Here is a 23,570-nt window from a genome sequence, read left to right as displayed (position 1 = left end):
AAAAACATAAAAACATTTTGTCTTTTTAAAGAATGTTCAAGTGTGTCAGCATATACACTATTTACACATATATATAAAGGAAAAGAAATATATATGTATATGCATAAAAGTAAAGATTATAATTTAGACACCACAGTAAAAAGGTTGGTCATATTATAGGCAGCTTTTACTTTTTATTCTCATCATTGCATTTAAATTTTTCAATAAGTACTTTTATGATCTAAGAAAATAAAATTTATTAAAAATATGGTCTTTTTCCGTAAAGTAAATAGAGACATAGAACAACAGATAAAATTCAACTCCCTCTGAACAGCCTGTCATAAAATATTATCGGCCTTGCAGACCCAATTCTATGCATCACTAATCTATTGAATCCAGTTTATGTCTAGACAGTTAGAAGAATCAAAAAAAAAAAAAGCCAGTAAATAAAAAGAGAGCAGTTAAATAACATATACAGTTTACTGAAGAGAAAGTTCATTGAAAAGCTAGTTAATCATGAAGCTGATGGCTGCAGTATGTTCCTCACATAATAATGAACAATATCTGTTGCAATTTCAAATACCAAAAAGCACCCCCAACCACTTCATTTATCCAACACCCTTCACAATAGCCAGTTACAAATAACCAACTAACCACTGGCTGTGAATTAGGCATTGGTGGGAGAGCTAGAATTTACAATTTTTTCTTTCTGCATGTGAAATTTCTCTGCAATGCCTCTCTTTTAAAGATCAAATGAACTCGGTTCTGAAGCCTACATGGCAGGCTGTCTGACCTTACTTCACATATAACTGCTAAAATTTCAACCCCATTTCTCTGCTGATGCCCTGTGGGATACGGAGCTCCCAAAGCCTTGCCTTTACTACTAATTAACAATAATGAACAGGATGACATACTTTTCCTTTGAACACTTCTGTCGGGAAGATATCCAATCGGCAAGAGATACAAGCAATAGACAAATTCCCTCCCCACCTCCGCATTTACATGAGACTCTATCCTGCCTTCTGGTTGAAAAAAAAAAAAAAAAAAAAAAAGTAGGTTGAGCTGTCTAGGTTTTATGCATTGGCTTTAGAACCTGTGGAAAGGATGAAAGTTTTCTCTCCAGCCAGTTTCCAGAGCGTCACAGGTTATTTTTATATTCATCTGCACATACCACTGATACTCTTGTGACAGTTATTAGTTTAGTCCCACATTTAGGCATAACTCAAAAAATAACAATAATACCTATAATTCCACCCATTAAAAGAATTTTAAAACAAATATCATGTGCTATGTCATGGCACTCTATTATTATTTAGTGCATTGTGTTGAGGGACACAGAAGTTCTAGCTTGTGCCCACGCTTAAGGAATGTCATAGTGTAATACACAGTAAAGACTCACTAATTTAGAATTGGTAATTTGAATTGTATGATCATTTGAAAAAGTAGCTGGGCTAGCCGGAAATTTTCCTTTGCACAACAGAAAAATGGGGCTTTGCAGTCAGAACAGTTACTTACTAGCTATGTGATCTGGGTCAACTATTTAAAAATGCAATTTGCTCACCTGTAAAATTGAGATAATAATTCAAACCTCAATGGGTTATTGTGAAGATTAAATGAAATATAACTTTTATGCAAAGCGTTTAGTGTTTGTCCACAGTAAGCATTCAGTACATGCTAAGTAGAATTGTTTAGCTATTATTCTTACTAAGCCAACAAACAGAGGAAGCCTGATTTCAAAGGGAGAGTTTAACCCTGTTTAAGATAATTAACTGTTAGAACTTTGAACATTTAATATATATTAATTAGAATATTTTTTAAAACTGTTTTAATAAATGGAGAATCAATTTCACCTCCATCATTTTAACAAGTGTCACAGTAGGAGGAGAAGAAGGAAAAAAAAAAAGATGGTCAAATTGCCAGGGTAGTAGAGGTTAATTACCTTCCACAACCCTAATCAATTACGATTGATTACCACAGGAGGTTTTTGTTTGTTTTTTTCATTCACTCTCCAATTGGATTAATCATCTCTCATCAAGTCAGAATGCAGGGAAATATATCACAGATGTTTTTATATAAGTACCCAGAATCATACAGACAGCAGATAAAAAGCATACTGAATCTCAAAGAACTGACTACTCGTTTGGAATATTTGAGCCTGGAAGTGGGGCTGATCAATGGTCTAACGTGAGAGAAGTCTTCCTTCCCTGAGAAATATATCATGTGGATAATGAGTCCATTTCAGGATAGGCCCCAGCACTCTGGCCTCTGCCTTGAGTGTGCAAGCCTCTGTAGGTTGTAAAAGGGGAGCCCAGGAGTGTCACATGCTTTCACCAATACCTTTGGGAGTCTACCTCATACTGGGCTCCAAGGAGAGCACTCCTCATGTGAGTTCTTGCACCACAGTGGAAATTTACCAGCAAGAGGGGAAGGGAGGCCACAAGCCAAAAAGGAAGGCTCCATTCACTCCTGCCTGCATTCCTTCATCAATAAATATTATTACCATGTATTCATAAGCACTGTGCTACTGTCTGAAAATACAGAGATGTAAAGATACATAGTACATGGTAACTGACCTTGATGAGTTCACAATTTAATGTGCTGAAAGGACACATAACAAATAACCATGACTATGGTAAGTAAGAGAATTAAGAACAAAGTGCTAGGACTTCCCTGGTGGCGCAGCAGTTAAGAATCTGCCTGCTAATGCAGGGGACACGGGTTCGAGCCCTGGTCCATGAAGATCCCACATGCCGCAGAGCAACTAAGCCCATGAGCCACAACTACTGAGGCTGCCCTCTAGAGCCCACGAGGCACAACTACTGAGCCCACATGCTGCAACTAGTGAAGCCCACACGTCTAGAGCCTGTGCTGAGCAACAAGAGAAGCCACCGCAATGAGGAGCTCGTGCACCACAACGAAGAGTAGCCCCCGCCACACACCCTCCCCCGGCTTGCCGCACCTAGAGAAAGCCCGTGCAGAGTGACGAAGACCCAACTCAGCCATAAATAAATAAATAAATAGAACAAAGTGCTATGTTAGTACCAAGAAGCACATGATTAGTTATTCCCTAGGGGACCAAGGAAGGCTTCACAAATTTATGACATATATGATCCAGGCCTTAAAGATGAATAGAAACTCAGCAGACTAGAAAAGAGAGGAAGGCAAGCAGGAGTGAGAGGAAATAGGAATATTTCAAAGAAAGAAATGAGCATGAACAGAGGCACTTTGGAGGTCTATCTTTGCTGTCATTTCATTATTGGTAAAAATATTTTTTGAAAATTGTTCTCTGCCTTTAAAATTATGTACACCCCAAATTTACGAATCAAACTAATTACAAAAGCTAACTAGCTAAACACAAAATGTTTGAGGCAACTAGTCAACCAGATAACTTTCTATGTGCTCATTTAACTAGAGAAAATAGTTTACATAGCTGATGTCTGGAAAGTTCAGTAATTCAAGTGATGTATGCTATGCTAAAAGCTGAGGTTGTTTGACTTTCCAGAGCTGCGTTAAACAGACCACAGGCAGAGTTGTGGGGTGTAACCAGAAGAGGGATTGCCCCCTATACCTTTACCTGCACTACACACATAAGGCCCAGAGGTTAAGCACATCGACTTAGGAGTCAGACTGCCTGAGTTCAAATCCTGGTTTTGCTTACTAGCTGTGTGACCTGTGCCTCCTTTCCTCATTAACTAAATAAGGATAATATTTTTTACTGTAGGGTTTTTATGAGTATTAAATGGATGACAAATGTAAAATTAGAACAGTCATGTGATTATTGGTTGCTTTTATAAATGTCACACTTAAAACCTTTGTGTTTCTACAGCAGGAAGGTTTGGAATATCAGCCTATGCCTACATTCTGTGACTAATATGTCGTAAGAATAAAAGTCATCCATTAAATTCTAAGATACTTGAGGTCAAAAGCCACGCCTCAGTCGACTGTATTGCAAGTGCCTTGAAAAGTGCTTTAAAAAAGTCTATCATACAGAGTGAAGTAAGTCAGAAAGAGAAAACAAATACTGTATGCTAACACATATATATGGAATCTAAAAAAAAAACTGGTTCTGAAGAACCTTGGGGCAGGACAGGAATAAAGACACAGACATAGAGAATGGACTTGAGGACACGGGGAAGGGGAAGCTGGGACGAAGTGAGAGAGTGGCATGGACATACATATACTACCAAATGTAAAATAGCTAGTGGGAAGCAGCCACATAGCACAGGGAGATCAGCTTGGTGCTTTGTGACCACCTAGAGGGGTGGGATAGGGAGGGTGGGAGGGAGACGCAAGAGGGAGGAGATACGGAGATATATGTATATGTATAGCTGATTCACTTTGTTATACAGCAGAAACTAACACACCATTGTAAAGCAATTATACTCCAATAAAGATGTTAAAAAAAAAAGGTTTGTTAAATACGTATATTAAAATGAGATTATGTCTGAGTTGGAGTGGGGAACAGCGGGAGATAGAGCCGAAAATGAAGCCCGGATTTTGCATTCATTGCAAGTCCAGCTAAGGAGTTTTTGGCTTTTGAACTATTTGCACTGTGGGCTAGTGGTTCTCCAACAGAATGAAGGCATGGTGCACCAGAATCTTGCCTCGAGATACCAAACTATAAAGAGGCAACATAATGAATTTGAGACATGCTAGCAGTTAGCTCAGATTTGCATCTCTAACTCACACTTAACAAGTTAAATATAAACCAACTTCTCCTAAAGGAGACCGTGCCCTTGATCGGAGCAGCACTGAGCTATTTATTGCCCCTGAACATTTTCAGAATGCACACAGGCAGTTTAAATTGGCAGAGCTTCTAGAACCAAAAGATTATTTCAACAAATATTTATTGCTCATTTGCTAAATTCCAGGCTCTAGCTGCACTCTGGGAATACAAAGGTGCACAAAATAGATGGAAGTCGCCGCCCTGACACTGCGGCTCAGCATCACATTTTTCATCTTAAATAAAGGATCTGCCATCATAACTTAAACACTTTAATCTGAACCCCAAATTTTGCCTGGTTCACAGAACTGCCACCAAAAACAGAAGAAAGTACAAGGACTACGAGAAAGTGATACAGGGTTTTGGGACCGATTCTTTTCCAAACAATTGACTTTGCTTTGTCCAGGAGAAGTAAATTACTAAGTGTCTATGCACACAATTTTGAAAAACTGAAAGTCAGTTTCTCCCCATACTGTAAGTAAACTTTGGGAAAAAATAGCTAATGAATATTATGGAGGGACTTCAAATTGATAGTCTGAATGGGGAGTTCATGCCCATCCCTGAACAGCCTTGGGGGCAAGTGAGGAGTTGAGACACAGTCCTGCAGAGCAGAGAGGAAAGGGTAGGAGTGATGGGTTGAGTCTCAGGCTCTGTGCCGCACTCTCCCTGCTTTTGTTCACTTAGGAGTTTCTTTTGCCTCTAAGTGAGCACAATTACTGATAGAGCTGGCTGAATATTATCAGTCAGATATGTCCTGAACTAAAAGAGGTTGAGAGATCCACTGCCATGAAATATTTAGAACCAGAGGTTGAAATAACCAAGTTTTTACTTTACAACAATCGTTCTGGTGGCAGTGCAGGGTTGAATGAGAAAGGAGAAGAACCTTGTGAGCAGAGAGATCACAGTTTGAAGTCTGTGCAACAGTTCAAGAAAAGGACATTCACTTAAGGCAAGAATAATGGGAGTCAAAGAAAGCAGATAAATTCTATGTGTTTTGTTTTTGTTTTTGTTTTTTTTCTCTTTTTGCGGTACGCGGGCCTCTCACTGTTGTGGCCTCTCCCGTTGCGGAGCACAGGCTCCGGACGCGCAGGCTCAGCGGCCATGGCTCACGGGCCCAGCCGCTCCGCGGCATGTGGGATCCTCCCGGACCGGGGCACGAACCCGTGTCCCCTGCATTGGCAGGAGGACCCCCAACCACTGCGCCACCAGGGAAGCCGTCTAAAGCAGATAAATTCTAAAGCTCTGTTAAGCACTTGAAATGTGGCTAATGGAACTGAAGAACTGAATTTCAAAATGTATTTAATTGTAATTAAGTTAGATATAAATTTAAAACTGATAGTTGATTCAATTATGGAAAACTTTTACGATAATTCAGCTATGTGAATCTATGCTTCCAGTGGGAAATTTTATGAAATATACAGTATTTCTGATGCAAATTTAGATTCTGAATTGAGAGGCACTATAAGTGTAAAACACACATTAGATATCAAAATTTAGCATGAAATAATAATATAAAACATAGTAAAATGTATATTGATTATATGTTAACATAATACTTTGGATATAGTGAGTTACATAAAATATATTAAAAGTTAGTTTCATCTGAGGTTTTTTTTCCTTTCTAATGTGACTATTAGAGAACTTAAAGTTACATACAAGGCTCACATTATATTTCTATTGGGCAGTACTGACTGAAAGACATTTCTGGAATTTAGTGAGAAACAGATTACTTCATAAAAGCAAGCATGGGAAAGATGTCAAAGTTTTCATCTGTAATTGTACAGATGGGCAGGTAGTTGGAAGACAACGAATTCAGTTTTGCCTGTGAGACATCCAGGTGGAGATGCCCTTGGCAATGCTGGTCGGTGATGAGAGGGGAAGTCGGGGAGTGTGTCTGGGAGTAAGCAGTCTGCATTTGCTGGCTAAAATGCAGAACAGAGTTTCAGGAATATTAACTTTTTTTTCATAGACCAAAAAGCCTGAATAATCAATTAAATTTTGATCTTTCACCAAAGAGTTTCTTGGCCTGTCAGTCTTGTATTTCCACTCTTTGTTGGGCAGCAAGGCCCTAAGGGGTAGTTTCAGGAGGAAGTGTTTCTCTTGATAGGTGAACACCACCATGAAAGTGTCTCCTCAGAAACCTGAGAAGTAGGTTCTTCCAGGGCTGTGCTTTGTTGACAGAGAGGTTAAACAGTTTCCTGTCTTGTGACCTAAGCGTCCCCAGGTCTAGCGTACTACCTCCTAAAGTAACCTCCTAAAAATAACACCTGTGCATTTCACAGCTCTGAAAATTCTTGTTTTCTTCAGAAGAATTTTCTCAGGCCCAGTAAAAATCATCTCTAGTTCTTTGCTCCTGATTTAAAATGTGGCTTATTTATGCCTAGGGTTAACTTGAGTGTCCCTGAGTATATTCACCTAGGTCAGTTCCTTCCTTTTGTTGAAACAAACTGCCTGTGTCTGAAGTGGTGCAACATCAGCTTTCATAGGACTGCAATGCCACAGTGTCACTTCCATCTTGTTTCCTGGTCTTTGACTGACATATTCTCTATGCTGTTTGCATTTTTTAACTACTACTCTCATGCATTTTGTTTATGGCTTTCAGTGGGGTTTTTCTGGTGCAATAAAAGGAGTGTAAAAATGACTCCTTATTCAGTATGCATTCCCCAAACTAGTTCTTAACCCGCAAGGAATGTCATTACTCTTTTTCCATCCATCTATACTGTGTTTAGACTTCTGCAAAAGCCAGCATCCTTAACCTTAAAGCCAGTGTATGCTTTCATTGCTGCTCATCATTTCTTCCTAAGACATGTAGACGTCTTGATCATAAGAAGGAACGTATCAGATATCAGATATATTCTGAGCGTGGGAGATCTTAACCATGTCTGCTCCTGGGAATCTCTTAATACCCTAGCTCGGCTGCTCCTGGATTCTGAGCCTATATAAGATAATAAATGTTGGCTGTTTAAGTTGCTAAATTGTGGGGAAATTTGTTACACAGAAATAGGTAGCTAATACATTACAAACTGCATTATAGGTGATCAATAATGATGTGTTGAATGGGCCAAAGGAATGTTTCTTGAAGGTATGTTTTTGAAAAATAGTAGCTACAGAAGAAATGGAGGTGTGCTCAGTAGCCAGAAAGGATTCACCAATTTTCTTGTTTGGGCATCCTGTCATAAGGGCAACTCATCACTGGCTAACTTAGAATGGATTTGAAACCATTCTGTTAATATAGCTTGGGTTCCAACACAAAATGGTAGGTCAAGAAGAGCAGTGATCATAGATTGGAGGAGAATCTATGTCCCAGATGTTCTCTACCTAGATAATGCCCTGGCCATTGTTTTAGCAGCTTTTCCAAAGAGATTCCTGAGCTCTAGACTTCTTTCTGCTAGCTCAGAGCGCTACAAGATCCCAGGCCCAACCCTGAAAACACCCAACATTTGAATAGAGAAGATGATGACTGAGCAGAATCTAGAGAGTGAGAGAGAATAAGAAACCTTCTGCACAGATTCAGAAACAGAGAAATGACAATAAGAAGTTCATATTTTAAAAAAAGTGGACTAATAAATTGCACTGGCATGGAAAGATAAGAATAGAATTGTGGAAATATGGACTGAAAAGGGAAATTAAGATTAGAATGTTCAGGACATTAACTGTTAGTCACAGAATGTGCCTTTACCTGTACGTACTTGGGAAGCATCAGTGTGTTTTTTTTTTTTTTTTAATTTTTTTTGGTTTCATTGTTATTACTTCTATATGGGTTTGATTATTATCTGTTAACACAATATAATTTCACAAATGAGAAGGCAATATTTTGTATCTGACCATTAACATTCAGAATTGAAATAAAATTTCTCAGTCCTCTTTAATGGATTAGCTAAACAAAATTGACAAAACATAGTCTAAAGCAAACACACGCTACTGAGGTTAGACTATTTGGTACTATCCGTGTGTTTTAAAAGAGGAATAATAGAGGAATAATCAAAGAAGCATTTTAGCAAACTAACCTGACATAAGTACATAAAATGGATTGGAAAGCTTTCAGAATAGAGACAGGAAGATAACTGAGAAGGTGTGGCAGCTGTTTAAGCATCTAAGTCATAAGTACATGAAATAAGGAGGTGCAGGTAGAAACAGCTGTTTTGGTTCTTTTTATTAAATTTCACAGCAGTAGAATTTCAGAGGAGGAAATAATCCTAGAAATCTAAAACCAAACTCAGAGAGACTTACTTATGCTCAAAGGTGACAACCAGCTTAGAAAATGAGATACTAATTTTCATTAGAAAACGAGATACTGAATTAACTTCTAAGGGGAAAGGATGAAGGGAGGAATTTATTTTAATTCACTTGACCCCATCCATCCCAAAATAGGACTGTTTCAAGATATCTGGACAGCACTTAAGCATACTGAAATATGACCATCATTTCTCCCATTTTCTTCAAAGATAACATTCATCTTTCATACCTTAGAAGCTCGAGCAAAAATTTTACGACACATGGTAAAAAGACATTATTTTAGTCTTTCTTTTAAAATTCTAGTCAAATAGGCCAGATGTTCTCTAACTCACATAAGAACCAGGGGAAAAAAAACCAAATAAAATATCTACTGTGTATGATTTACAGGCTTTAATTTAAATATTACATGGCAAAGTGAAATTCTTAAAATAGGTGAATCTGTGAATAGATGAATGTTTCATATGAAGCAGCTGAAATTCTAGAAAAACTTGTGAGGGAATAATTGGGTTTTATCTTGTTGATATAGACATGCACCAATATATAAGTATTGACTTTTAAAAGATTTTTTAAACTTAATCTTCATAAAGCATAAGATAAGATGATGAGAAAGATTTGACATGTCAAAAATACCGATAAGCTATTTTAAGACATGTAATATTTACTATAAATACACTATGCTTCTAGTCTACACTAAAATCGCTGATCAAAAGGTGTATTTCTAAATCAAAATCAATTAAGAGTTTGGTTTCAAAAATAAGGCTTCCGGCCCAGGAAATTACAAAGAAGAAACACTTAGGGCAAATATATACAACAATTCACTAATCGAATTTGCAACGCTCTTTCATGCTCTGAAGATGAAAGAGTTTCAAAGAACACTCTCCACTCATCCTCTCCTCCATGCTCCACCCATTTCCTCTGGTCAGAACCAATGCACATGTTAATATTCATGGCAGTGAGTGAGCACACATTTGCAGTGCTTTCTTCTAAGTCAGAAGAGTTAAGTAATCTCCAATTAACGTTACCAGACTGATTTATGAGAGATGATGTTTCCTCTAGAGTGACGACACTGGTAAAATTTCTAGATGTATCTCATAAATTATGAAAAACTTGAATTTAATTTTTTTGCTTATTGCCTCTAAGAGACTATTTTATTCAATATTGATTAAATAATCGTTACTAATTTAAATGTGTATAATAGAACACTTTACAGTTCACAAGTCTCTTTTTTATATTCCTTTTTTTTTTTTTTTGGCGGCGTTGGGTCTTCGTTGCTGCACGCGGGCTTTCTCTAGTTGAGGCGAGTGGGTGCTACTCTTCGTTGTGGGGCACAGGCTTCTCACCGCAGTGGCCTTTCCTGTTGTGCAGTATGGGCTCTAGGTGCGCGGGCTTCAGTAGTTGTGGCTCATGGGCTCTACAGCACAGGATCAGTAGCTATTGTGCACGGGCTTAGTTGCTCCGTGGCATGTGGGATCTTCCAGGATCATGGCTTGAACCCATGTCCCCTGCATTGGCAGGCGGATTCTTAACCACTGTGCCACCAGGGAAGCCCTTTTTAAATTCTCTATCTTAAAAACCTCTATCATAAAAACCTATCATCCACATTCTTACAAATACTATGCAGATAAGAAAGTTAAAACTGCAAAGGGAAGAAACGGAGAAATAACCAAGAAACACTAGTCAAGTTGGGACAAAGTATGTTTACTATAAATAATCTAAGCTACCTGGTAACCAGGGTCCCAGCTGGCTTTTTCATTCATTTATCTAACTAATATTTATTGAGATAAGTACTAAGTGGTGAGCTCATTCATTTTTGTATCCACGGAAACTTGAACATAGGCTTGGGCCATATTAGTTGCTCAGAAAATATTTCTGGACAGGCTCCTAGCATGTACTGACATAAATGAGGAAAAGCCACATTTCTACATTATATTATTTTTCTCATTAGTCATCATTATTATAAATTTTGTTCTATGCCATCAGAAAGTTTACCACTATTTGAAAAAATGGACAGGTCTGAAATGACTAGAGAACAATTCAAGATAAAAGTGAGTTACAATAAATGAAGCAATTACTAAGGAGAGATAATCACTCATCCAGCCAAAGTTCTCACCATAGACTTTCTTTAAACAACCAACTACCATAATCAATTCTTAGCTAAAGATTCAGAAAACAACATCAATAAAAATACGTAACTTTTAAATAATACAGCCAGTACGTATAGAGTGCTACACTTTTTCTATATCGTAAACAAGAAGTTGGATGACTTTCTTCACAGTTATGTAGAAACTAAACGGCACTTATGACTTCACTTTGACTACTGAAAATCTGAGAGTCTATACTCAACCCAAGCCACAATATTTTCAATATATAATTCATGAATTCTTTTATTATTTCAGAAAACATTTCTGAGCACTTGTATTCTAGGCACTGTGTTAATTAATTACCCCTCACTTCATGTCTTAATCTTCCCTTCAGCCCCTTCTAAAACCCTGTACATTTCAATAGCAATATCATATGGCTTTGCGGTTAATCGTGGTAGCATTAATATTAACATGGCAAAAAATCCATCTGTAAAGACGAGGCCACTTAAGTAAAAAATCATTTTATTCCAAGTTATTATATTTTTAAGAGTATAGTTAATCAAAATTTAAATACGATTATATTTTTAAGTAAAATCAAACATGATCATTTGAAAAAATAGAATAATAATGTCAAATATTCACATCCTCACTGAAATTATATGCCAATCAGATTTTAAAAGTTATCAAACTAAAGTGGCTTTACACAATTCAGCAAGACTGGAGCACCTTTTAATGTGTGCAACTGACTTTCCAGCTTATTGGTTAATTCCATTAATTAAGGATATAAATATAGCTTTTAAATAAGACCAGAGCATAGTTTATACTTGGCTGACCTTGAAGGTTTATAGAAATTTTCTTGGAAGTTTAATAGATAACCAAAATTTCTAACTTTTACAGATTAAACATATCTCTGATATCATCAGGTTAATTTTTAAGTCAGTTATATTTAAAAACTAAAATCAGACAGTAGTACTAATCTTTCTACAATTGTTGTTTTCCTCTTATATTTCCAATTCTGAAAGAAGCAGAAGAAATGATTTGGGGAAAATCAGGATCTACTCAAAGGTATGTAAACCATTTGATAACATAGACTTTGAACAGTCCCAAATCTAAGAATCATTATTAAGAATACTTCTGCCACTTCAGCCACGGTATCAGCTTGGGTCCCCACCCACTTCATTTTCCGTCCCTTTACTTCCTTATTCCCTCCCTCCATCCCTTTCTCTCTCCCTCTCTCTCTCTCTTTCTCAAGCTCTCTCTCTTCCCTTTTTTAATATCTAACTCCTCCTCTTCCTCTTCCATGTACCCAATATTATGGGAAAGAGTTAAAGGTCAACTTTAGAAGTAAAAAGAAAACCACTGGCTTACTTTTGTTTGCAATGTGGAAACATGGAAAAAAGTGGCTTACCTTCATGTAAGCAACTTGCTGAGTCAGTAATGGCTGATCACTGCTTGTGGGCAATGAGAGAAAAAGGGGGGAAATGGAAAGTTTTAGTTGGCCAGATTTGGGTCCTAGTAGTTGATATAGGAGTTAGTAGGGCTGACTACAAATGGTGTTTGGTAAGCCCAGGGAACCAACACCCATCTTCAATTTCCTAGTCAAGGGAACAGGCTATGATTAAGAAAGAGTTTGAAGTCAGCCAATCCAAGAGGAAGGGTGTTAGAAACAAAAACTGAATCCAAAGTGAATGGCCAGCCAAGACCAAGAGAGGAGAATCAGAAAGAAGGAGGGCCTCACAGGACTCTATCAGAAATCTCTGGCCAGTAAAGAAGCTTTGGAAGGTACTGGGCTGGGTTTTTAGGGACAAGTTCCTTTAAACATACAAGGACTCTAAGGCACAGTTGATCAGAATTGGAAGGAAATACCCATTCCTGTAGACTAAAACACTTTGACCATAAAACAAACAGTGGTTTGAGTAATTCAATAACATGGCCCCTTATGATTTGCAAGTTATCATTATAGAACCTTTTCTCAGAGTAAATGTGTAATTGGTTATGGATCAATAAGTAATGTCTTTCAGGAGGAAAAGCTCTTGTTTTCTTATTTATTTATTTATTTATTTTTTGAAGTACCAAGGCTCTTAAATCAGAATGGAGCAAATACATTTGGAAAGTCGAGATTACTCTAAACAGCAACATTCCTTACTGCATTAGTTATCTCAGCTGATCACTTATTTATGATGCCATAAAAATCCAGATGCCTTCAATTGTGATGGTTCGATATTTGCCAAAAGGCAGCTAAAATTACTTTTCAATGTTTCCCATTTTTAAAACTGCATTTTGAATTGAAAATTTATGATGGTTCAGTAATGGTTGTGCTGAGGTGTTTTGTTTTTTTTTAATTATTATTGGAGTATAATTGCTTTACAATGGTGTGTTAGTTTCTGCCCCATAACAAAGTGAATCAGTTATACATATACATATGTTCCCATATCTCTTCCTTCTTGCGTCTCCCTCCCTCCCACCCTCCCTATCCCACCCCTCCATGTGGTCACAAAGCACCGAGCCGATATCCCTGTGCTATGCGGCTGCTTCCAACTAGCTATCTACCTTACGTTTGGTAGTGTATATATGTCCATGACTCTCTCTCGCTTTGTCACAGCTTACCCTTCCCCCTCCCCATATCCTCAAGTCCATTCTCTAGTAGGTCTGTGTCTTTATTCCTGTCTTACCCCTAGGTTCTTCATGACATTTTTTTCCCTTAAATTCCATATATATGTGTTAGCATACGGTATTTGTCTTTCTCTTTCTGACTTACTTCACTCTGTATGACAGACTCTAGGTCTACCCACCTCATTACAAATAGCTCAATTTTGTTTCTTTTTATGGCTGAGTAATATTCCATTGTATATATGTGCCACATCTTCTTTATCCATTCATCTGATGATGGACACTTACGTTGTTTCCATCTCCGGACTATTGTAAATAGAGCTGCAATGAACATTTTGGTACATGACTCTTTTTGAATTATGGTTTTCTCAGGGTATATGCCCAGTAGTGGGATTGCTGGGTCATATGGTAGTTCTATTTGTAGTTTTTTAAGGAACCTCCATACTGTTCTCCATAGTGGCTGTATCAATTTACATTCCCACCAACAGTGCAACAGGGTTCCCTTTTCTCCACACCCTCTCCAGCATTTATTGTTTCTAGATTTTTTGATGATGGCCATTCTGACCGGTGTGAGATGATATCTCATTGTAGTTTTGATTTGCATTTCTCTAATGATTAATGATGTTGAGCATCCTTTCATGTGTTTGTTGGCAGTCTGTATATCTTCTTTGGAGAAATGTCTATTTAGGTCTTCTGCCCATTTTTGGATTGGGTTGTTTGTTTTTTTTGTTATTCAGCTGCATAAGCTGCTTATAAATTTTGGAGATTAATCCTTTGTCAGTTGCTTCATTTGCAAATACTTTCTCCCATTCTGAGGGTTGTCTTTTGGTCTTCTTTACGGTTTCCTTTGCTGTGCAAAAGCTTTGAAGTTTCATTAGGTCCCATTTGTTTATTTTTTTATTTCCATTTCTCTAGGAGGTGGGTCAAAAAGGATCTTGCTGTGATTTATGTCATAGAGTGTCCTGCCTATGTTTTCCTCTAAGAGTTTGATAGTTTCTGGCCTTACATTTCGGTCTTTAATCCATTTTGAGCATATTTTTGTGTATGGTGTTAGGGAGTGATCTAATCTCATACTTTTACACGTACCTGTCCAGTTTTCCCAGCACCACTTATTGAAGAGGCTGTCCTTTCTCCACTGTACATTCCTGCCTCCTTTATCAAAGATAAGGTGACCATATGTTTGTTTTTGTTTTTGTTTTCCAAGATTAGCAATGAATTCAGCTCTTGTGGTCAGTTGTAACCTTACTGAGTTTATTGGAAATTCTAGAAACCTAACAGAAAACTAAGAGTAAGAAAATAAATGAATAAAACTTTGAGAATTAAGACCCTGCAAGTTTGTGATAATATATTTTGGTGTTTGGTGGTTTTCCTAATCATTTTACAATGACAGCCTGAAGGCCAGTTTCTAACAGGGAAGAACATGTTGACCTAATCAAAGATCTTCTGAGGCATGGGTGCAGGTAAAAGGAGAACTTGCAAGGATAAACAAAAGCAAAACAAAACAAACTTATACGATCACATAAGGCAGAAGAGATAAACTATACCTCAAGAATAGAAAGGCAGATGAAGAGGTTGATATGCTTCTGGACCTTCCAGAAGATAAGAGTTTAGACCAAGAACTATGATGATAAGAACCCTTTAGAGTTTTTTGAATATATGACACTTTCCTATGGTTGTTATTTTGATATATCAATAAAATATTAATATCTCTTGACAATGAAAGACTGTATGATTCTTTGCAAATATTGTGAGTAAATGAGAAGTTAAAGAATTGCAACCACCCAAATTAGTAACTCTTTGAAAGCAGAGATATAAGGAAGAGTCCGCAAGCTATAGTCAGTTATGACAACTTTAAAAGGTAAAGAAAGCTTTTCATTCATGAATTATTATTTGACATTCACTAAAAGCTAACTAAATTCTTATGGGAGGCTCAGAACTTAGAGAAAAAGGCATGGTCCCAGGATATAAATGGCAAGAGTCCATTGTATTTTCTTGACGTGTATGTATCAAAATGAGTATAAGATGGCACAGAAGTAATCTTTTTGTCTCTTTCTTTCATATCCCCAAATACCTTTAAAGATTCCTTTTCTCCTGTCCATCGCATGTGACTTTAGACAATTCTTTTCTCAGGTGAGAAAAGAAATAAGGACACTGGATCCAGATCTGCTGTCAGATCTGCTACTACAACCTACTGCTTCCAGCCAGATGGAATAGTATCTACTGGACCACAATGTTTTTTATTAATTTGGCAAGACTGCCTAAAGTCACTAAAAACACACCAAGAATAATTGTTTGTGAGCAGAGAATTGAGAGGAATTCACACTTAAAAAGAAAACAAATCTATTTTCAAGAACATTTTTAACAACAGTAATAGCTATAAGGTCTTATTACCACTAGAGTATATTTATATTTTCTGTATATTTTTTGCTGGGGGAAACATTCAAAAAGCAGAATTATACATTATTTACAAAAAGCTAACAGTAAAAGCTAAAAGCTGAATCTTATTTTAGAAGTACTTACTATATGCAGCTCTAGGTAGTCTCCCAGGCCAGAAGAACTGTCCACTCGCACCAATACAGCTTCTTTCTGAACAGTGCTAAACCCTATGGCCAGTCTGTCTGCTCGTGTACTTGGCCGGTCATTAGGAGGCCACTTATACGTGATTTGTCCACCACCTTTGCTAAAGATATACGTTGTCCCAGCTGGAAAACAAAAACCAAAACCAATTAGTCCAAATACATCAAGGGCACACTTTCCTATGTTTTTTATGCTGACATATCAGTAAAGTATTAAATTTACACCATGGGAGTCATAAATAAATAAAATAAAATAACAAGAACAAAAACAAAAACCTATGGCGAAGCAAATAAGCAAATAGAAGATTTTAATCAAACATGCTCAAGAAAGAGAACAGAGTTTTTTTAAAAAAGAAATATCAAGGCAGCTCCATTTTTAATACACTCATTAAATCAACCAGCAGGTGTTTCAGAACAAACAGGAGATTACTGCTTTTTCCACTGAGTTGGAGAAGCATGCAATGTAATGGGGCTTTATTTCTTTCTTCCAGTTTAAAAAAATAGTTTAGGGCTTCCGTGGTGGCACAGTGGTTGAGAGTCCGCCTGCCGATGCAGGGGACACAGGTTCGTGCCCCGGTCTGGGAAGATACCACATGCCGTGGAGCGGCTGGGCCCGTGAGCCTTGGCCGCTGAGTCTGCGCGTCTGGAGCCTGTGCTCCGCAACGGGAGAGGCCACAACAGTGAGAGGCCCGCGTACCCCCCCACACACACACACAAAATGTTTAGTAGGAAACATTGACTTTGGATGCTTCAAAAGGAGCAGAAACATATATCAACTTGTTTTTGAAACAAGAGTTGCATGTAGATGTGACAGGGTCATACAGCACAGGGAAGGAAAGTGCAAGAAGTATGCTATGAATCAACTTTTATGGGGACAGGGCCCATTCACATATGACAGACCATAACTAATGGATGAACAGCCATAAGACCCAACAGTCATGTCAAGAAAATACAGATAATAGATCCCATCTATAGAAGTCAGGTCTTATTTAACAGGCAACATCTACTAGTTGTCAAACTATCCAGATCCATAAAAAGACCCATTTTTTTCCCAAAGCAAATGCTAGTCTTACAGCAATAAGAATAACATCATAGCCTCATTTGGTAAATGTTCAAATTTTACTTTATGATGGTGATGTCAGTAAATTATCTATCTTGCTCTAAAAAGAGTTTTGTTTCAAACAAATTTCCTAAGCATCCAATGTGTTAAAGTCCTATTTCGTTGCACCACTGGCATCTACCTCATTTAATGCAATAAGATTAATTCTTTGAGTAAGAATATTTGGAAGAGACATGCAAAGATATATATAAAGGAGAATGAATCTTCCTCCATAAAAGGGGACCAGAGAAATATTTAGTTATCTCAGGAACAGACCTTAAGGTACAATTCATAGGAGTGTAGCCTTCCAATAACAAAGGATGCCAATACATATTTATTGTGTACCTACTATGTGCCAACACAGTAAGGAAAGCAATAAAACTAAATATTAAAATTTAGGCCACAAAGCATCTTGTGTGTACAGAAATATAGCTTCTACCAAGAGTAAGGGTTATAAGTAAAAGTTGAGTGTACAGCAGTATGTTTTCAAGATATCTACACATTAAATTTCTATGAACCAAATTTACCAAGTAAATGATGTTGGCAATGTCACATTCATGTACATTTAGTTAAATAGCTGATGATATAATTTTTTCTCTCTTTCTATATTTTGGGGCCAATAATTTTTTTATTCTGTCTGAGACATTTCCATAGGCCCTTGAGAAACTCCAAAGAACTCTGCAATATGCTTAATGTGCCTGACTGGTTAAATAGGCCTTCGTTTGTAGACCTGACCCAAGAAACATGTCAAGATAATATTGATATAAAAGTGATAAAACAGAATCTTGTGAAAAATGCAGTGGTAGAGAGGTTAGTCATTTTCTTGAATACTAATACATGAGAGCAGTTTCTCTCTCTCATGAGAGAATAGGTAAGTTATATTTGAAAGGTACTAATCAGTGTGCAAGCAAAGAAAATCCAGAATATACATATTTGTGTATCAGAAATGCCAGAGCCTTCTACAACCATTTATGTTCTACAATATCAGAAGCTTGTTCACCACAATATTAACAAGCAAGCACTATTTGGTAAATCTTTCTCTTGGTAAGTTTTGCAAATAATTAAGTATAGAATGTTTCAGAAAAGCCTACATTGATAAAAAATAGGACAAGAACATATAAAAGTAAAGATTTCTTTAAAAGGAGGTTGTGGTGGTGACCTCTGAGTGTTAGTATTTGATTGATTTTATCTTTCTCCTTTTAATTAACTTTGTCCTCTAATGACTATATATTTCATGTGAATTAAGAAAAATATTCAAGTAGAGATGCTACTTAACAATATAGAACAAATCTAAGAACTCAGATGTTTTCCAGAATCACCAGAGTAAGGTAGTTGTTGTAAGGCAACAATATCATATATTACATGATAATTTTTAACATTTCCTTCTGTATGGAAAGTAGGGCAAGCATTACTCCCACATCACATTTCAGGAAATTTAGTCAGAAGGATTAACGTGTTAACTAAAGTTGCAAACTTGGAAGAGCTGATAGGAAATCCAGTATCCAGATTCAACTCCTGTATTTTTTTTTTTATTACATAAATGTCTCTGTTATCATAAAAAGACAGTCAAGAAAAACTTAATTGGTTATGTCAGTCTGAATTTATCAAGGCCGACTGTTATCATATTCGAATGTCTCATAACCATAAAGTGACATTTGCACCTCATGATCATATACCGTCCTTTCACCTCACAATGCTTTTAAAAAAATTAAAAAAAAATAACATGTAAATGTGAAATGACAGAACATTTAATATATGTTGATTAACATTTAGTTTAGGGTACACCTCCCAAACTTGTGGAACTATGCAAGTTTCCTGTTGCTGAGGATAATAATTTAGAGGTTTATATTTTCAGTAAGAAAAATGCCACAATACAAATACTGTTATTCGAGATTTGATTTCACCTCTATTTCAACCTTTCCAATAAGTGTTAAGACTTGGCAACTAGCATGCCACTACCTACTCTGTCTGCCTAACAATGACTTTATTCTTCAGGTTTTGCCAAAACCAAGCAAAAACAAGCATAACACCATGTGCCAAATAATGCAATTATTCCTAGTGTCCTTTTTCTTCAGATATATCTGAAAATCAATCTCTCTTCTTTTTTCGTTGTATGCACAATAGAGCATTGTATTGTACGCATCAGCACAATTCTGTAGTAAGCGAGAGAATTAGATGTCCAGCTCCCAACACAGCTCTCTTAACCTACCTCTGTAAGCATCTTGGCTTTAAAAAAAAAAATCATTTTGCATCAAACTCTAAAAATCTATGTTCTTAAAGCCCTCCTTCCATCGAGATAGAAAATTACAATATACTCTATTTTGGTGACCTTAACAATATGAGAATACTCCCACGATAAAATGTAGTAGATCAGATGACTAAAGTGTCAAAATCTACTTCATTTAACATGCATCATTCTGAACAAAGAACATGATGTACTTACTGCAGCAGAATAGCTAAGTAATTAAGAATGTAAGCTCTGGACTCAGACAGACCAGGGTTCAAATTCCAACTGTATCCTTTTCTAGTTACATGACATTGACTATTGTGCTATTTATTCTAACCCTTGGGTTTCATATCCTTGGGGATATTAACACTGTCAGGATTAAATGAAACATACACAGTAACACCTCAGACTAATTCCTGGCATATGGTAAGTGCCCAGCATATTTTTTCTTTTTTTTTCATAGTGGTATTATTTTTAATAGTCCAAAATAGAAAACAACCCAAATATCTATCAGTGGTAGAATGGATAAACAATGGTATATTTATACAATGGAATACTCTATAGCAATGAAGATGAATGAACTACAACTACATTCAACAATGCCCTTGATTCTCACTAAAATGATGTTGGGAAAAAAAAAAAAAAAAAGATTCTGATTTCCACAACCTTCTGAGACTGAACCAGGAAGAAACAGAAAATATAAACAGACCAATCACAAGAACTGAAATTGAAACTGTGATTAAAAATCTTACAACAAACAAAAGCCCAAGACCAGATGGCTTCAGAGGAAAATTCTATCAAACATTTAGAGAAGAGCTAACACCTATTCTCCTCAAACTCTTCCAAAATACAGCAGAGGGAGGAACACTCACAAACTCATTCTATGAGGCCACCATCACCCTGATACCAAAACCAGATAAAGATGTCACAAAGAAAGAAAACTACAGGCCAATATCACTGATGAACATAGATGCAAAAATACTCAACAAAATACTAGCCAACAGAATCCAACAGCACATTAAAAGGATCATACACCATGATCAAGTGGGGTTTATCCCAGAAATGCAGGGATTCTTCAATATATGCAAATCAATCGATATGATACACCATTTTAACAAAGTGAAGGAGAAAAAACATATGATCATCTCAATAGATGCAGAAAAAGCTTTTGACAAAATTCAACACCCATTTATGATAAAAGCTCTCCAGAAAGTAGGCATGGAGGGAACTTTCCTTAACATAATAAAGGCCATATACGACAAACCCACAGCCAACATCATTCTCAATGGTGAAAAACAGAAACCATTTCCACTAAGATCAGGGACAAGACAAGGTTGCCCACTCTCATCACTACTATTCAACATAGTTTTGGAAGTTTTAGCCACAGCAATCAGAGAAGAAAAAGAAATAAAAGGAATCCAAATTGGAAAAGAACAAGTAAAACTGTCACTGTTTGCAGATGACATGATACTATACATAGAGAATCCTAAAGATGCCACCAGAAAACTACTAGAGCTAATCAATGAATCTGGTAAAGTAGCAGGACACAAAATTAATGCACAGAAATCTCTTGCATTCCTATACATTAATGATGAAAACTCTGAAAGAGAAATTAAGGAAACACTCCCATTTACCACTGCAACAAAAAGAATAAACTATCTAGGAGTAAACCTACCTAAGGAGACAAAAGACCTGTATGCAGAAAACTATAAGACACTGAAGAAAGAAATTAAAGATGACACAGACAGATGGAGAGATATACCATGTTCCTGGATTGGAAGAATCAACAATGGGAAAATGATTATACTACCCAAAGCAATCTACAGGTTCAATGCAATCCCTATCACACTACCAATGGTACTTTTCACAGAACTAGAACAAAAAATTTCACAATCTGTATGGAAACACAAAAGACCCCAAATACCCAAAGCTATCTTGAGAAAAGAAAAACAGAACTGGAGGAATCAGGCTCCCTGACTTCGGACTATACTACAAAGCTACAGTAATCAAGACAATATGGTACTGGCACAGAAACAGAAATATAGATCAATGAACAGGATAGAAAGCCCAGAGATGAACCCCCACACACAGGGTCATCTAATCTTTGATAAAGGAGCCAAAAATATACAATGGAGAAAAGACAGCCTCTTCAGTAAGTGGTGCTGGGAAAACTGGACAGCTACATGTAAAAGAACGAAATTAGGACACTCCCTAACACCATAGAAAAAAAAAAACCTCAAAATGGATAAAAGACCTAAATGTAAGGCCAGACACTGTAAAACTCTTAGAGGAAAGCATAGGCAGAACACTCTATGACATAAATCACAGCAAGATCCTTTTTGACCCACCTCCTAGGGAAATGGAAATAAAAACAAAAATAAACAAATGGGACCTAATGAATCTTAAAAGCTTTTGCACAGCAAAGAAAACCATAAACAAGATGAAAAGACAACCCTCAGAATAGGGGAAAATATTTGCAAACGAAGCAACGGACAAAGGATTAATCTCCAAAATATACAAGCAGCTCATGCAGCTCAATAACCAAAATACAAACAACCCAATCCAAAAATGGGCAGAAGACCTAAATAGACATTTCTCCAAAGAAGATATACAGACTGCCAACAAACACATGAAAGGATGCTCAACATCACTAATCATTAGAGAAATGCAAATCAAAACTACAGTGAGGTATCACCTCACACGGGTCAGAATGGCCATCATCAAAAAATCTACAAACAATAAATGCTGGGGAGGGTGTGGAGACAAGGGAACCCTGTTGCACTGTTGGTGGGAATGTAAATTGATACAGCAACTATGGAGAACAGTTTGGAGGTTGCTTAAAACTACAAATAGAACTACCATATGACCCAGCAATCCCACTACTGGGCATATACCCTGAGAAAACCATAATGCAAAAAGAGACATGTACCACTATGTTTACTGCAGCACTATTTACAATAGCCAGGTCATGGAAGCAACCTAAATGCCCATCGACAGATGAATGGATAAAGAAGATGTGGTACATATATACAATGGAATATTACTCAGCCACAGAAAGAAATGAAACTGAGTTATCTGTAGTGAGGTGGATGGACCTGGAGTCTGTCATACAGAGTGAAGTAAGTCAGAAAGAGAAAAACAAATACTGTATGCTAACACATGTATATGGAATCTAAAAAAAATAAAAATGGTTCTAAAGAACCTAGGGGCAGTACAGGAATAAAGACACAGACGTGGAGAATGGACTTGAGGACATGGGGAGAGGGAAGGGGAAGGTGGGAAGTGAGAGAGTGGCATGGACATATATACACTACCAAATGTAAACAGATAGCTAGTGGGAAGCTGCTGCATAGCGCAGGGAGATCAGCTCGGTGCTTTGTGATGACCTAGAGGGATGGGATAGGGAGAGTGGGAGGGAGACACAATATGGAGGGGTTATGGGGATATATGTATATGCATAGCTGATTTACTTTGTTATACAGCAGAAACTAACACAACAATGTAAAGCAATTATACTCCAATAAAGATGTTAAAAAATAAATTTTTTTTTAAAAAGGGGAAACTATAATTTGGTATTCTTTCTTCAAATGTGTCATTACAATTAGCAACAGGGTCCTACTGTATAGCACAGTAACTATATTCAATATTGTGTGATAAACCATAATGGAAAAGAATATGGAAAATAATGCATATGTATATATAACTGAATCACTTTGCTGTACAGAAGAAATTAACACAACATTGTAAATCAACTACACTTCAATAAAATAAATTTAAAAACAAAGATTATGATTCCACTTATATAAAATTCAGCAGGCAAAGTTGATCTGTGCTGTTAGAAGTCAGAATAGTGGGGTTTTTTTTGGTCATTATTTTTTTTAATTGTGGGAAAATACCCATAAGATAAAATTTATCATTTTAACCATTTTCAAGTGTACAATTCAGTGGCACGCAATACATTCACAAATTTGGGTAACCATTACCTCTCTCTAGTTCCAGAACTTCAAGCAGTACCTGTTAGGCAGTCACTCCCCATTCC

At 36.8% G+C, this 23,570-nt stretch overlaps 1 protein-coding gene across 22 annotated transcripts in view; it reads right to left on the bottom strand.

Moving 5' to 3' along the window:
• Window positions 1–23,570, bottom strand: part of NRXN1 (neurexin 1) — a 1,121,172-nt gene that overhangs the window by 308,048 nt on the left and 789,554 nt on the right. For all 22 annotated transcript variants that reach the window (XM_060026644.1, XM_060026625.1, XM_060026628.1 and 19 more), the window contains one exon: window positions 16,150–16,331. In XM_060026644.1, the coding sequence (XP_059882627.1) occupies window positions 16,150–16,331 (182 nt within the window). The remainder of the gene's footprint in view (window positions 1–16,149; window positions 16,332–23,570) is intronic.

This window comes from Delphinus delphis, chromosome 12, assembly GCF_949987515.2.
Source record: "Delphinus delphis chromosome 12, mDelDel1.2, whole genome shotgun sequence".
NCBI classification, from domain to species: Eukaryota; Metazoa; Chordata; class Mammalia; order Artiodactyla; family Delphinidae; genus Delphinus; species Delphinus delphis.
This window is presented reverse-complemented; position numbering and strand designations above follow the sequence as displayed.